Source organism: Populus nigra, chromosome 1, assembly GCF_951802175.1.
Source record: "Populus nigra chromosome 1, ddPopNigr1.1, whole genome shotgun sequence".
Classification (NCBI taxonomy): Eukaryota; Viridiplantae; Streptophyta; class Magnoliopsida; order Malpighiales; family Salicaceae; genus Populus; species Populus nigra.
Window position 1 is genome coordinate 16,145,018 of NC_084852.1, and position 14,739 is coordinate 16,159,756.

The window sequence follows — 14,739 nt, forward strand, 5'->3', positions numbered from 1 at the left end:
TCTTTGGTCTATGTAACTCTTTAATCCAAGTTAATAAAATTGAGATCACATTCAAATAAATAAATTAAAAAAAAACATTCATGGACTTTGCCCCATCAAGAAACATGCAACAGAACATAGGCATCTTGCCTCTCGGGTGGGTCGTCCTAGCCCGTATTTGTATTTCAGATGCTTGAATACGGTCGTCTTTCTTTTCATTGGGAATATTGTTCCATCATAATAACTTCTTTCCATATAAAAACTATTGTAACACAGGATGGAATTCGTTTCAGACAGCACTCTCCACCTCAAATTAGCTGCAGACGAGACAGATTGTGTTGCCTCAGCTTTGCGTTAGCTGGATCATGAAGAGCGTGTTCGAGAATTCAAAATAGCTTCTAATCATATAAATACACAAACTTCAATCCAAATAATAAACATATAAATACGCAAACAAGTAGCACGCATTGTTGTCTTAACTTTACCATTTAGCACTCATAGTAGAGTTCAGGAGAGAGGCGTGGGGTGATCTGAATTTCCAAAGGAGTCGCCTTAGGCAAGGTTATAGCTTCGCCCTCAGTCATGTCCACTGATTCACCCGTTGGTGTTTTCATGTCAAAACCCTGAAGCAATCTGGCAAACGTCAAATGGAGCACTTGCAATGCAAATGTGATACCAGGACAAGATCGTCTCCCCGAGCCAAATGGAATCAACTCAAAATGGTGACCTAAAACATCTACACTTGCGTGATCAGTGAGAAATCTTTCTGGCATATATTCATCAGGATTAGACCACAAATTTGGGTCCCGATGCAGCTTCCATAGATTTGCAAACAAACGAGTGCCCTTTGGTATGTGATATCCGGCAACACAAAAATCTTTTGTTGCCTCATGTGGGACTGACAAAGGACCTGGTGGGTACAAGCGCAATGTCTCTTTGATAATGGCCTGGATGTACACTAAGTTCCCAATATCAGAGTCCTCTGCCCATCTTTCCCTGCCAACTTTGAGGTCTAGCTCTTCTTGGGCAAGCTGCAATGACCATCTATTGTTCAACAAATTGGATAAGATCCATGTCAGGGTGATAGATGTGGTATCGGCACCTGCTATGATAAGAGTCTACACCATAGAATTAAAGCATCGTGAGAATCAGGCCTTTTCTGACAAATAGAAGAGTTGCAATTCGCAGCTAGATTTAACCTGCTCATGTAGAAATAACACTATCCTGGTCCTGGACACACGCAATGGAATCTACCAATATCAGAACCAAGTAAAATTTACTTCATCACAATTGAAGGATAATTTTAGCGGGACAAGAATTGTTTCTCTAAACCCAAACTCAGTTCAATGGTTTCGCACGAAGCAACTACATATACTTATGGCCCTGTAATTCGAAGAAATCATGCTAAATGAGTTTGCTAGCAAAAAAAAAGAAGCAACTTGTAGCTATAAGCTAAATGCTAGCATATATTAGAGACCATACCATTGCTGTTGCCTTGATAATTGTTTCGCGAGAATAGCCAAACATGGAATCATCCAGTAGGGATAGCATCACATCTATGAAGTCGCCGTCCTCCATTTTGTTAGTGTTCTCGGTACTCTCGAGCCTCTTCAATTTATGTTCTTGAATCCAACTTTCCATAAGGGAATCCAGTTCCCTCGAAAGACGCTTCATAGTTTTCACGGATCCAAGAAAGTTATTCATCCATCCAAGAAATGGAATTACATCCGAAGGGACAAAGACACCGGAAATATACATGAACTCCTTCATGAGTTTTCCAATACGTTTTCCTTCATCTTCGTTTTCAGCTTCCGTACTACTGAAGTATCTCTTTCCTGCAATCATTCTTGTGATCATATTTATTGTCATTCGCTCAAAACATTCACTAATGTCTATCTTGGTCGAGCCTTGCTTATTGCTCTTACTGAGCAAGTACAAGTCATTGATCAAGGTATTCACCTCTGAGACCTGAACATGCCTCAAAGACTTGAGCCTATGGCTGGAGAGGAGTTGAATCGTAACTATCTTACGCATTTCGCGCCAAAAAGGACCCGAATTATTGAAACCAAATGCTGCATAATTGTAGCTTAGGTGCTCCCCGTGACTTGATCTTGGCCTGGATGATAAAATCCTATCATGTGTTGTGAAGCACTCCTTAATTGCCTCAAGATTGCTAACCACAACTGTAGGGTGCTTTCCCAGCCGAATTGTGAAGATGGGACCATATTTATCTGCCATGGCAGCCAATGTTCGAGCAAGCGTCTTTTGTGCCCCTAATAGATGGAGATGGCCTATAAGTGGCAACGCACCAGATGGTTCCGGTGGCTGCAAACCCTTATCAGTTTTGTGCCTACTCTCTCTCACTCTGCGTAAAGTGTACCACAGAACTAATGCTAAAACCGTTGAAACCGCTAATAGATGAAAAGAGAAATCCATGAAAACCAGCAGAGTGTTGGAGTTCAAGGGTTATAATTTGTCTGGTTAAATCACCATTTCATCTCCCCTTCAAATGAGAAATAAAAGAAGGAAAAAGACTAGTAAGACTGATTGATAGCCAGCCACTTTGACGAAAAAACAAGACTTTTGAGTCCTCCTGCTGGAATTCATTGGTCCATTAGTCGATTTAAGTTGCTGTCATTGTCACGACTTTACCTTCTTCTTGGTTGATGTTTTTTCACTCACCTTCTACTTTACCATGGGGCTATTATTTTTCTCTGGTTAAAAATTTTGATGCACAACAATTCACCATCGTCTCATGTTTGCTGGCTTACTTCTTGGGTCATGTCTGCGTTTTCTAGTTCTTAGTTTGAACCACAGCATAAATTGCAGTTTATGTAACTTTTAAGCTTGAAGGAGCTGGAAGAGCACCATCCATTCATTCAAGAACTTCGTTTTTGGTTGTAGAGAATTCAGTGGAGGATAAATGTTGCTGATGCCTTTGACATTAAAATAAAATATCTCAATCACTTTCAAGAATAAACAAAATAAAACCCACCTGGATGATAGCTATTATTAGTTAATTGATATGCAATTCGTGTGAATCATACTTTTTAAAAATATAAAAAAATATTAAGATTACACGAATTTTTTTAATAATATCATTAAACCTAATAAATTAAATGATTAATGATTATGTGGTTTGAATTTAAAAAAACAAAAAAAAAAAACTATGACCTAAAATGCATGATAAATCTACTTGTTGACAACACTCCTCACTCAAACCATATCGAAACCTAGAGCAATAGCTTCACTCTCCAAGGAATTGATATGAGGTCTTACTAGTGTTATATACATCACTCTCCAATAGATGAACTTGGTCTTTTTAGTGTTATATACAACACTTTTTAAAGGATGAACTTTGAATTCCAGTGCTATATGCAAACTCTCAATGGATGAACTTGGTCTCCCTATGACAATAGACCCACTCTCCAATTAATGAACTTGGTCTTCTTATGGCAATAGCCTCACTCTTCAAGGGATTAGCAATCATGCTTAGACTCCGTTTGTTTGTAGGAAAGTAGTTTTTTTTTGGAAAGTGATTTCCTTAGAAAATAAATTCCAGGAAAGTAAATTATTTTTCGATGTTTGGTAGTGTCATGGAAAGTAAGTTGAAAAATACTTTCCAGTGTTTGGTTATGTTATGGAAATGGGCTGGAAAATAGCTTATTAATGTTTTATTTTTTTTCAAGTTTATTAAAATAATAAGGAACAAATCTTACAAATTAAAAAGTTGAATGAGAATGAAATTGAAAAAAAATTCTAATATCATAAATTATCTCAAATAAAATAAATAATAATCAAAATAATAGAGATCAAATCTAACATATAAAAAAATTGAAAGATGATGAAATTAAAATAATTATAATTATAATTTTATAAATTATTTTTTAAAGTATTTTTTATCTTAAAAATATTAAATTAATATTTTTATAATTTTTATGTATTAAATCTAAAAAAATATTATTTTAATTAAAAAATACTTTCACCATGTTACCAAATAAAAAAAAAAACTCAAAGCAACAACCAATCAATTCGTATGATTGTACTGCGACAGGAAAGGAAAGTGTTTTGTCAACAAAGTGTTTTGTTAACAAAGGAAAGTGTTTTCCTTAGAATAAGGAAAGGAAAACACTTTCCTTATATAAAGCGTATTTTTTATCATTGACTGGAATTCAGTTTCCTTGACCCACTTTCCTTATGTTCCCCAAACATGGAAAAGTGGGGAAAATGGTTTCCAGGAAAATAAATTCCTGGAAACAAACAAGGCATTAGTGATTTATATGCCACTAAAGTACTTGGTAATGAACTAAAGTACTTGGTAATGAAGAGGTTTGATATAAACCAAGTTAGATCCAAATTTAATCATAAATGATTGCTAAGCAGTTTTGCGAGATCAAGGATAAATCTCTCAAACCATACATTGGATCGAGTCAAAACTTTACTGGGAGATACTAGACACGTGGAACTATATTGTGGCAAATCTTCATGTTAAATAGAGTTCGGGAACATATTATTTCATATGGTCGAAGTTATTAGACGGATCTTGTCAAATCTGTCAAACTAGGCCTTTGTGTACTGTTTGGTACATATCTGGAGCTACAGGTGGGATTTTGTTGCGATTCAAGCTGTGCTAGGAACTAAACATGTCAAGATTTTCAACCATATACGGTAGACCCAATAATTCATCCAGTCGAGAGATACGACGAGTTTACAGTCAGGACTCAAATCTACCAAGAATATGCAGAAATTAAAAATTAAGACGAAATGGAAAAATTTTAGCATAAAGACTTTGTTTTTATTATCCTATTTTATTTATTTATTTTTAAATAATTTTTTTAATTTGAGTTTGTTCTGGCCTATTAGACATTATTTAGGGGTTTATTTTATTTTTGTACTTATGTTATTTGATTACTAGTTTAGACTAATTAGCTTGCTACTCAAAATGAGCCTATTAGGGTTAGTTAGAAAAGACTATATTATGTTTTTTGAGTTGCAAATTTAGGCAGCAAGTTGAAGAATAAACGTGAGTTTTTATTTATGGTAAAACAATCTTTCTTTGTAGGGACAGATCATACACTGACTTATCCAAGATTAATTGATTTCGTGGCGTCATTCACATACATAGGGTTCTTAAATACAAGATTATCTCTAGATCCAAGTCTTATTTCAATATCTTTAAATCTTAGATACATGGTTAACTCTGCACCGGGGTTCTATCAAACCTGATTTTTAGTTTTTCGGATTGTTATCTACTTCATTAGAGGTTATTTAACCACATAATCAAAAGGTCTGCATCAAGATCAGGTTAAAATTAACCTCTATAAAAGTTTTAAATCTAAATGATGTGTTGTACACATATGATGTTAATTTTATATCTTAATAAACTTAAGCATGGTCTAAGAATCACCTGGTATAATTTCTTAAGGCTTCATATGAGTATGAGGAGAGGTCTAGTTGAAATTCACCTTTAAAACAATTTTTAACTCTAAATAATGTTTTATACACACCTTTCATGAGGAAACTTTTGATGTCTAGTTTTCTTCTGAATAGGGTTGGTTTCAAGTAAACTATGGAATCTAATCAATAAGTGATCACAAAAAAAGGCATTTTTATTGGTAATGGTTATGCTTGTGATGATATGTTCAAATTATATATTAAAAATAATAATGCAACTACTAATTCAATTTGCATGCTCTCTTCTATTAATTTATGGCATGCAAGTTGATACTCTCTTCTGTTAATCCGTGTGTTAAACAAGGACCTTAAAAAATATAAGATTCATAGCAAAGCTAAGATCACAAAAAGGTCTAATGGAAGTGTTAAATAAAATACTGGATTATTAGAGTTAATTAACATTGATATTTCTAAGCTCGAAGGAAATCTAACTCATTGGAGAAATAGAAACTTTATCACTTTTATTGATGATTTTTCTAAATATAATTACTTTTATTTGATAAAAAATAAAACAAAAATGATGTATTTGAGAGACTTGAAGAATTTCTTAATAAAGTTAAAAATCAATTTAGTAGAAAAAATAAAAGAGTTTTTTTAATTCAACACGTATATTCAAACGTTAAAAATAATCCATGAAACTAGTCCACCTCACTCTCGTGCCTCTAATGGTGTGGTTGGGGGGGGGGGAAATAAAAATTTAATTGCGCTAACAAATGCAATATTGGTAGAGTCAAATGCTCATTCAAATCTTTAGAGTGAAGGAATTTGGATCACATACTATGTTCTGAATAGAGTGGCACATAAAACAAAGAAGTAAAATTACACCATTTGAATTGTGGAAGGAGCAAAGCCATATTTAAGATAATTGAGAGTTTGAGAATGTCAGGCCTATGTAATGTTAATAGATCATAAAATACCCACGCTATGTATTAAAGTTGATTGTTCTTTTCTTAGTTATGCATTAGATAGTACAGCCTATAGACTTTTAGACCTAGAAATAGTAAGGATTAAGAAACCAAATAGAATACTCTTTTAGATCCCAGCCCCCTCTATACCTATTTTGTTATAGCAAACAACTCCTAATTTAAGAAGAAGTAAAAGAGCTAGAATTGAAAAGACCGTGGTCATGATTTTTATATTCTTAGCATTGAAGAAAATTCCTAACCTTACAAGAAGCCTTATCCTCACCTGATGCTATTTTATGGAAAGAGGTTGCCAATGATGAGATGGAATCACTAATTTTTAATAAGACTTAGAAGTTAGTGAATTTACCACCTGGTTATAAAATTAGGGTGTAAATGAATTCTTACAAATAAACTTAAGTAAAATAAAATGATATACCAATACAAAGTTATGCTTATTACTAAAAGGTTTAAGAAAAAGAAAAATAGACCTAGGCTTTTATGATACCCTATCTTTTATCATTAGAATAACATCTATTAGATTACTAATAGCAATAGCCATTCTAATGATTTTAAAATTCATCAAATATATGTTAAAACTATTTTTTATATATATAAATAGGGACCTCGATGAAGAAATTTACATGTATAAAGCTGAAGGCTTCATCGAGCCTGACTAAGAAAGCTAGGAGTGCAATGAGAGTGCAAAATTACTAAATCTCTATATGGCTTAAAGCAACCTTCTAAATACTGGTATAAAAAAATAATTCCTATATGGTTGATAATAGCTACAAAAAAAAAAACGACAGCAAGAAAATGCTTTTATCATAAATCTATGAAAAAAAAACATGTTATTATTTGCCTCTATGGTGATAATTTATTAATTTTTAGCTCAAATTTATGTTTGATTAAAGAGACCAAAAATATATTATGTGGATATTTTGACATGAAAGATCTTGGTGAGACAAATTTCATTTTTACATGAAAATTACCAAATTGCATGATGATATTTTTCTTGATTAGTAGCATTATAATGAGAAAATGTAAAGAAAATATAATTTTAATAATTGCATTGCAAGCATGTATATTCTAAAACCCAAGCAAACTATAATTTCTAATTCAATGGTGGAATTTGATCTAATTGTTTTAGCCTCAAGAAGTGAACTGGTTGAAAAATCTTTTACAGAATCCCATTTTGGAAAAAACCAGTTCCACTGGTTTTGATCCATTGTGATATAATCATTGTTATTGATAGAGTTTAAATCCATTCTTATAACGATAAATTCAGACCTATAGAGGAAGGAAAAAAACACAGTACTATGAGTTCTTATTTGACTAGTGGCATCATTATTTTAGATTATACTAAATCCAATAATATTCTTGCAGATTCATTAACTAAAGACTTAGCAAGTGAAAAATCCAGGAGCACATCGAGGGAGTGGGATTGAAACTAATAATTACAGGACTTATGTATGTTGATTCCCAACCTAGGAACCAAAGTTAATATAACTAGGTTCAATAAGAAAAACAAATTATATGATGGCATTAAGGGATACATTATATTACTTTAAACAGTTAATTCCTTTAATTTTTGTATTCTTTCTTGTGGTGAGAGTGCATTTATCCTATTATATATGGAGGTTGAGTTTTTATATAAAAAGTCTTAATGAATTTCTATAAATCTTACCAATGGAATGTCAAAGTTATAGGAGCATCCTTACCATAATTCACCCCTATGATTGTGAGAGTGGAGCTTCTCTCTTTGAGAATTAAGCTTATTCTCAAATACACTTATGAAAGCCAAAATAAGCACAAGGCTTGAAAAAGTTATTGCTATTAAAGCTCATGTTAACACTTAAATTGTTGTGTGGATAATAATACTTTATTTCTCTTAAGTAATCATAGTTCAACTTAGGATAATCAGAAGGCTTGAATATTTAAAAAGATAATATATTAGTGTCTTGGCCTAATCATTTCATTGTAATAAAAAATATGAATAATACTCCTATAAATTTTTCATACTATCACTAACACCAAGTATAACCTTCATATATATATATATATATATATATATATATATATATATATATATATAAAAGACAGTGTTACGAATTGCTTTCCAAATAGAAGAAGCCATGAAACTAGTTGAATGAGTGAAAAGAGAAGCACCATGTAGATATTTCTATTGATAATAAAAGTTGAATCCCATACCAATCATGGTATTCCTAGCACTTTAATCGCTGTTGTCATCCTAATTGAAGTGCATAATTCCCAACTCCAAGTGTTTCATAATTTCACAATAATGGATCGGTAAAAAGTGTGCCCTAATGTCGTAACATAGAAACTTCGAGGGAAGGTAACAACATGCTACAATGTTATCGATAAACATTGGAACAATAATAGCAGAACATGTCATTCAGAAAAGAGCAATTCATCAAGTACAAATCCCTAACAAACACAGAATTTAAGCCCAGAAGCTTAATATTTTGCACCAAACTTCTGATCTTGATAGTTCAAGCATTGTTTTTCCATACTAAAGATACAGAAAACAATTTCATGCTCAAACACAAAAATCACATTTGAGACAATATACTGACAAGTTAGAGAAACAACTTAGTTATTTGGTGTGTTCTCCAATTCCTTTTTCAACTGCAGTGAGAAGTCATCATTGACATCATCATCATCCCAATCATCCTCCCACTGTTGTGTCACCTCTTTCCCTTCCTCCTTCTCTTTCCACTCTGTCATTTATAGTTATCATCAGAAAAGAAACAATAATCCATAACACGGACAAATAATACTACTCCTATTTTGAGATCTCATATTTTTTTAACAAATACAAGTACTAACACTACATAGAACAAACAAATCCAAGAGAATTTCATTATTTCAATTCATTGTGATCCAAAAACACATAAATTATAGACACACTCATAGTTGTTTTCCAACATTAAGATATGCTAAGAGTAACATCAAGCGACAACCAACTTCCTAATTCCTCAAACATCTAATTACCATAATCAAACAAATAATCACATCATTACGAACAAATTACCAAAATTCCTACCATGCATCCAATAGGATACCTAAGCAACTTATTTCATCGCCTTGGAAAACTATATGCACAAACAAAGTTGCTTCAAATAATCTACCGTAAGTCCAGAAAGATCATAATCATAGCCTTATTCATCATCCTTAGATGTAAAAAACCCATGGACTTCTCTACCAAAGTTACTTCAAATTTGAATGATTCGTTAATATCAATATAAATCCTCGAAGCTTGACAATTTGGAACGATAAAAGAGAAATCCAATAGAGCATAGCTTTTTCTAATTACTTTGATTATAAAAGAAAAATAGGGAAAGGGTTAGTACCTTCATTGATTTAAAATTCTTCAAATTCATCATCATCTTCGAACAAGTCAATCTTCACAGCCTCAATTGTCGGTTTCGGTTCAGTTGCTATTTTTTCCGATGCTAAAAGGAAATAGATTTCTTGCAGTTTCACAGAGATATAGTCGAAACCCTAACTTGGAAATAGAGGAAATTTCTTAGGAGCGAGGGTTGTGGAGGATTCTGGTTTATTTATATTTTGCAAGGAAGCGAAACGACATCGTATCGATGGCGGCAATAAAAGCACAGGTTAATAAATAAGAATTTTTTTGTTTGGGTTACAAAAGGGCCTAAAGGCCCACCAATAAAACCACCCTAAACACCATTTAGGGAAAAAAAATTTTCAAAATTAAGTCATGTATATAACACAAACAATGGGTACAAGACAATTATTAATATTCGAAAGACAATAAATTAGATAAAGAAGTGGGATTAAAAGCTTCCAAATGTTTCCTTTTTTTTCTAATTATTTTTTACTTTTATTTCTTAAGGTCCAATGTTATTTTCTAGTCTTACTTTTTTTTTTCTTGTATTAATTTGTAGTTATATTACCATTAATGTCCTAATATTTAAAGAAATCTTAAGTTTTGAAATTATCCTAAGAAAAGAAATGAACTTTTTTAAAATTAATATTTTAACTTAATTAAATTTAATGTTTGAGAGATTTTTTTTTAATTATAAAATTTAATGATGGAACTCATGTAATAAGAACCAAATCCTATCTATCTATAAATATACATGGACAAAACATATAAAATGATAATGTTGACCATGTAATTATTTGATGGAATGTATAATGATTAATTAAACTATGTTCTTGTTCCACATGGAAATCAAACTTCTTTTGTTTAAAAAACTTAGGCATTTATGAAGTGGAGTCATCATGCCTAATAAGCTTTTGATGGTCAACTTCTCCTTATCTTTACAGCAAATTTACAAGAAAGTATGGTTAATCCAATATGTGAACTAATGATGTTTCAAAATTCAATATGCTTAAGAATGAAATTTTTTTTTTAATGTTTGAACAATGAGTAATCATATGTTCAAATCAATATTCCTTTATTTAGAGCTCTCAAAGTATATGGTTAGTGGTAGAAGGCCTAATACTTGCAAAACAGTCCCTTTTAGTAGGATTTGGGGACCTTTAGATCATAAAGTCAATGATTTTAGTAATAGATTACAACAAATAAGAGAATGAGCTTTAAATTATAAGGAAAATAGTGTTTGCTTTTATTTTTGTATGATAAATACTCTAAGAATTTAGTTATGAATACTTAAAGAATAGAAATTGTATACCTCTTATGATTGGTTCAAGGGGTATTTATAGCATCTAAACCTTGTCATGTTGCTAAAATGGAGGGGTTAGAGAGTCATTTTTTAATGATAGCATTAATAAGGGATAAATATCTCTTTAACAACATTAAATGATGGAAAAACATTTCTTACACAATATTAACGAGGGTTAAATAACCCTTACACAATATTAATGATGATGGAAATATGATAGGCTTGTAGAAGATTTTTATACACCTAGGAGTGTAGAGAGATGAGTATTCTTAACATTAATATTTTATATTAAAAGTCATAAGAATAAACAATAGAAGCCTTACAACCTAACATAGGACCTATAATGAACATCGAGCTCATACCCACTTGGATATGGATCTGGTAGTTAGCTAAAGCCATGCCAACTTAGGCTCAATGTATTATTGAACCCAAAGATATTAAAACTAATAGCTTACTAGACCCATATTTATTTGGGTTCAGTGCATAGCTAAACCTAAAGATGCTGGGTTTGGCAAAGCACTAGAACTATATGTACTTGGGCTCAGTGTGTAGTTGAATCCAACGATGTTAGGTTTGGTAGCTCACTAAACCCATATTTGTTTTAGCTTAACATCCTACTGGACCCAAAGATGTTAGGTTTGACATCTCATCACATCTATGTCTGTTTAGGCTTAGCATATGGCTGAACCTAAGGATGTCCAAACTCATGTGTTTGGACTTAGTGTGTGGCTGACCTTAAGGACATTGGGTTCAGAAGTTCTTCATACCCATATGTGTTTATGTTCAACACGTGGCTGAACCTAAGGATGTTGGGTTTGACAACTTGTCAAACCCATGTCTGCTTGCATTCGATGCACAGCTTAACCCCATGACATTGGGTCAGACAACTCGTCAGACTTATGTCTATTTGGGCTCAAAATATAGCTCAACCCAAGAACGTTGGGCTTGGAAACAAGCCAGACCTATATCATCTAAGCTTGGCATTTTTCCACGCCTTTAGATGTTTGGTATGGATGTAAGGTTTACCCTCCTATCATTTGAGTTATCACCCTTCCTTTAACTCTTTTAAATATGGACTTAGGCTAAAAATTAAAATTGAAAAATATATTGGTTCATCAATAGCCCCCAAAATCTTTGTGTATTGAATACAGAAAGATTTGAAAGGTTGTTGGCTTTAATAAAGCACCTTTTACCTTCCCTGTAAGACAGATTATCCTAAGAAAAATTATTGAGATTCTTGTAGTCAGGAGACGTATCCTTATTGAAATCGATGTCACTTAGGAAGCAAAATGGCAACATGCATTCAATGCAGTTATTGATTAGATTTATAGAGATTTGTGGTGACATGAATGGTTATTCCTCCAGCAATAAAGATGAAAAAATTGCTTCCTTTATAATCCTAGCCGTATTTACTTCCATTTTTCTTTTACTTTCACTTTGGTAATTTCTCATTAAAAATAGATTTTTAAAGAGGCCTTGAGCAGGATTTTCTCTTTTGTCAATAAGAAAACTCTAATATTCTAGGTACCCCACCCCACTTTAAAACTTCTTTCTTTTTCTTTTTTATTAGAGAAAACGGACTCTATAAGAGTTAGATATGACCTTAAAAGTAAGGATGTTGTTTCATTTAGAGACGAGTTTAACTTCCAACGAGAAACTAGATGAACCAATGGGACACAAGGGTTTATTAGAATGGGTCTTAAAACTAGAGAGGGTTAAACTCCAATATCCACCCCCATAAGGAAAGAAGGTAGTTTTTAACACCGGAGAAGTCCTTCCCCTATTTCCTTTAAGGAACCCCAGGGAAGAGAGAGGCTGCCTCAAGCCTTTAAGGATAATACACCTAGCATGGTCGATAGTTATGGGAGTATGTGATTAAACTGCTTTTAGGGGCTAAAAGAATTGATGAATTGAGTTTGGCCACCGTCTGAGGTACTTTAAAATCACTACCCTCTCATATGTATGTACAAGTTGGGGTATACCTATCCTCTTTAAGGGTTTGTAAGGGAAGTTTTTTTATTATTATAGGTTGGGTCAGTTTCGTACCAACAAATGGATAATCTTGTCTGCTTTTAACAAGTTTCTCAATTTTATTAAAATTGAGCCTACTATAAATACTTTAAGACTTGTTACCACTTGATTGCTGGCACTGATGACATCAATGATGTGTACTAGTTTTTTACCTTAGCCAATAGACTCAATAGATCTATGGAGAGGAACTTGTAAGGCAAGCTTGTACATATTAAGAAATGGAAGGAGAGGTGACTGATAATAAGATATAATTAGATGGTCAACCCTAAAAATGAGATGTAAGAAGTCTAGAAATGTTCCTATTGTCACACCCGACATCGCAGCGACCTTAAAAAAATATATGAAATGAGAAAGGACAAATTTCTACAATCATTTTTTTTATGGGAAAAGGTCTCATATAAGGAGGCGCCACCTAGTACTATGATCACTAGGAATAATAATTGGTCAACTGATATTCTTTGAAATGGGACTGGTAACGCAAAAGAAAAAATATTATCACCCCTTAAGAATCCTACATAAGGTAGGCTACATTGCTAGTTTTGTCTTAAATTACTAAAAGTTCGTTGGTTTATACTATGATGCTCTGCTTTTAATATTCCTGACTCCGGTATTAGTGAATATTCAACTAAGGATATTTCCAACTCTAGTGTTGGTAAATATTATGTAGCAAAATATATATGGTATTCCTAACTCTAGCATCAGTGAATAAACCAGTAAAACAATTAAATCAATGCATACATATTTTTTTATTTTTTTTAGAGGAAAAAAATGTATCGTATCGAATTTGTATTTCACGGTAAAAATTTATAGATCAATTATATAGTGAAATACCTATAAAAAAAACATGAAGGACTTACAAATAAATTCAAAAAAGTCCACTAATTTTTCGGACACCCTTGGCCCAAAACAGATTGGATCGGTTTGGCCTGAGGCCCAACCCCAACTTAGTTTTTTTCAATTTTTTTAGGGTTGGGTCAACTCAGCCTATATGGGCAGGGCTAAACCCACCCCAGTTACTGGTCCAAACTAGTGACTCGGTTGGTCATTGTGCATACATGCGTGAAATACTCACGCATGCTTTGCATAATAACAGGGTAATTATTTAGCCTTTGTAACAACTGAACTAAATTTGTAAAGTAGGGAAGAGGAAGAACTTACTTGGTAGCTGGACGAAGACGATGGAGGACTGGTTGGCTAGAAGAAGATTGGTGCTCGTCTTTCTGCTCTTGGCCCTCTGTTCCCTGGTCTTCTCTTCCCATTCCTCCCTTTTTCTTGTTTCCTTTATTTTCTGCTTCTCCTTTACTCTTTATGTTTTTTTTGTCTCTGTTTTCTTTCTCTTTTTCTTTCTTTCTTTGTTCTCTAGTCTCTCTCTATATACTCTCTCTGTCTATTTTTTTGCCTTCTCTCTCCCTCTGGGTTTTTTTCTTTTTTTTTCCTCCTTTTGTTCATCTTTCTCTAGCCTTTTATAAGGCCAGATAGAGTAAATGAAGTTGTTAACATCCCTGCTATTGCAGGACTGTTAATCGATTTGGAAACGAGATCATAGGCAGGAGACGTGGTCCGTGTTTGGTGCCATTTCTTTATGTTAATGAAGTTGTCAATAGTCTTGCTCATGTAGGACTTTTAATCGATCTAGAAACGAGATCGTGGGTAAGAGACATGGTCCGATTTTGGTGTCATTTCTTCCTATTGAA

General features: G+C 33.0%; 1 protein-coding gene and 1 pseudogene across 3 annotated transcripts; both read right to left on the reverse strand.

Annotated features, from left to right (window-relative positions):
- Window positions 1-206: 206 nt before the first annotated feature.
- Window positions 207-2,554, reverse strand: LOC133691168 (cytochrome P450 CYP82J17-like). Of its 3 annotated transcripts, none has more exons than XM_062111567.1 (3): window positions 1,462-2,554; window positions 465-1,097; window positions 207-337 (listed from the first exon to the last, which is right to left on the reverse strand). In XM_062111567.1, the coding sequence occupies exons 1-2, from the start codon at window positions 2,413-2,415 to the stop codon at window positions 468-470; spliced, it is 1,584 nt and encodes a 527-aa protein (XP_061967551.1). In that variant the 5' UTR covers window positions 2,416-2,554; the 3' UTR covers window positions 207-337; window positions 465-467. The 3 variants fall into 3 exon arrangements, with proteins under 3 accessions (XP_061967551.1, XP_061967541.1, XP_061967532.1); XM_062111557.1 differs by having other exon boundaries at window positions 207-377; XM_062111548.1 differs by having other exon boundaries at window positions 207-1,097; window positions 1,462-2,553.
- Window positions 2,555-8,948: 6,394 nt separating this feature from the next.
- Window positions 8,949-14,304, reverse strand: LOC133670756 (protein DSS1 HOMOLOG ON CHROMOSOME V-like; annotated as a pseudogene).
- Between the last annotated feature and the right edge of the window lie 435 nt (window positions 14,305-14,739).

Bases quoted from the DNA above. Each gene is read 5' to 3' on its own strand.
- LOC133691168 (XM_062111567.1), bottom strand. From the start codon at position 2,415: ATGGATTTCTCTTTTCATCTATTAGCGGTTTCAACGGTTTTAGCATTA. The intron at 1,098-1,461 runs GTATGGTCTCTA...TCTATGGTGTAG, and splicing joins TTATCAAGGCAACAGCAATG to ACTCTTATCATAGCAGGTGC.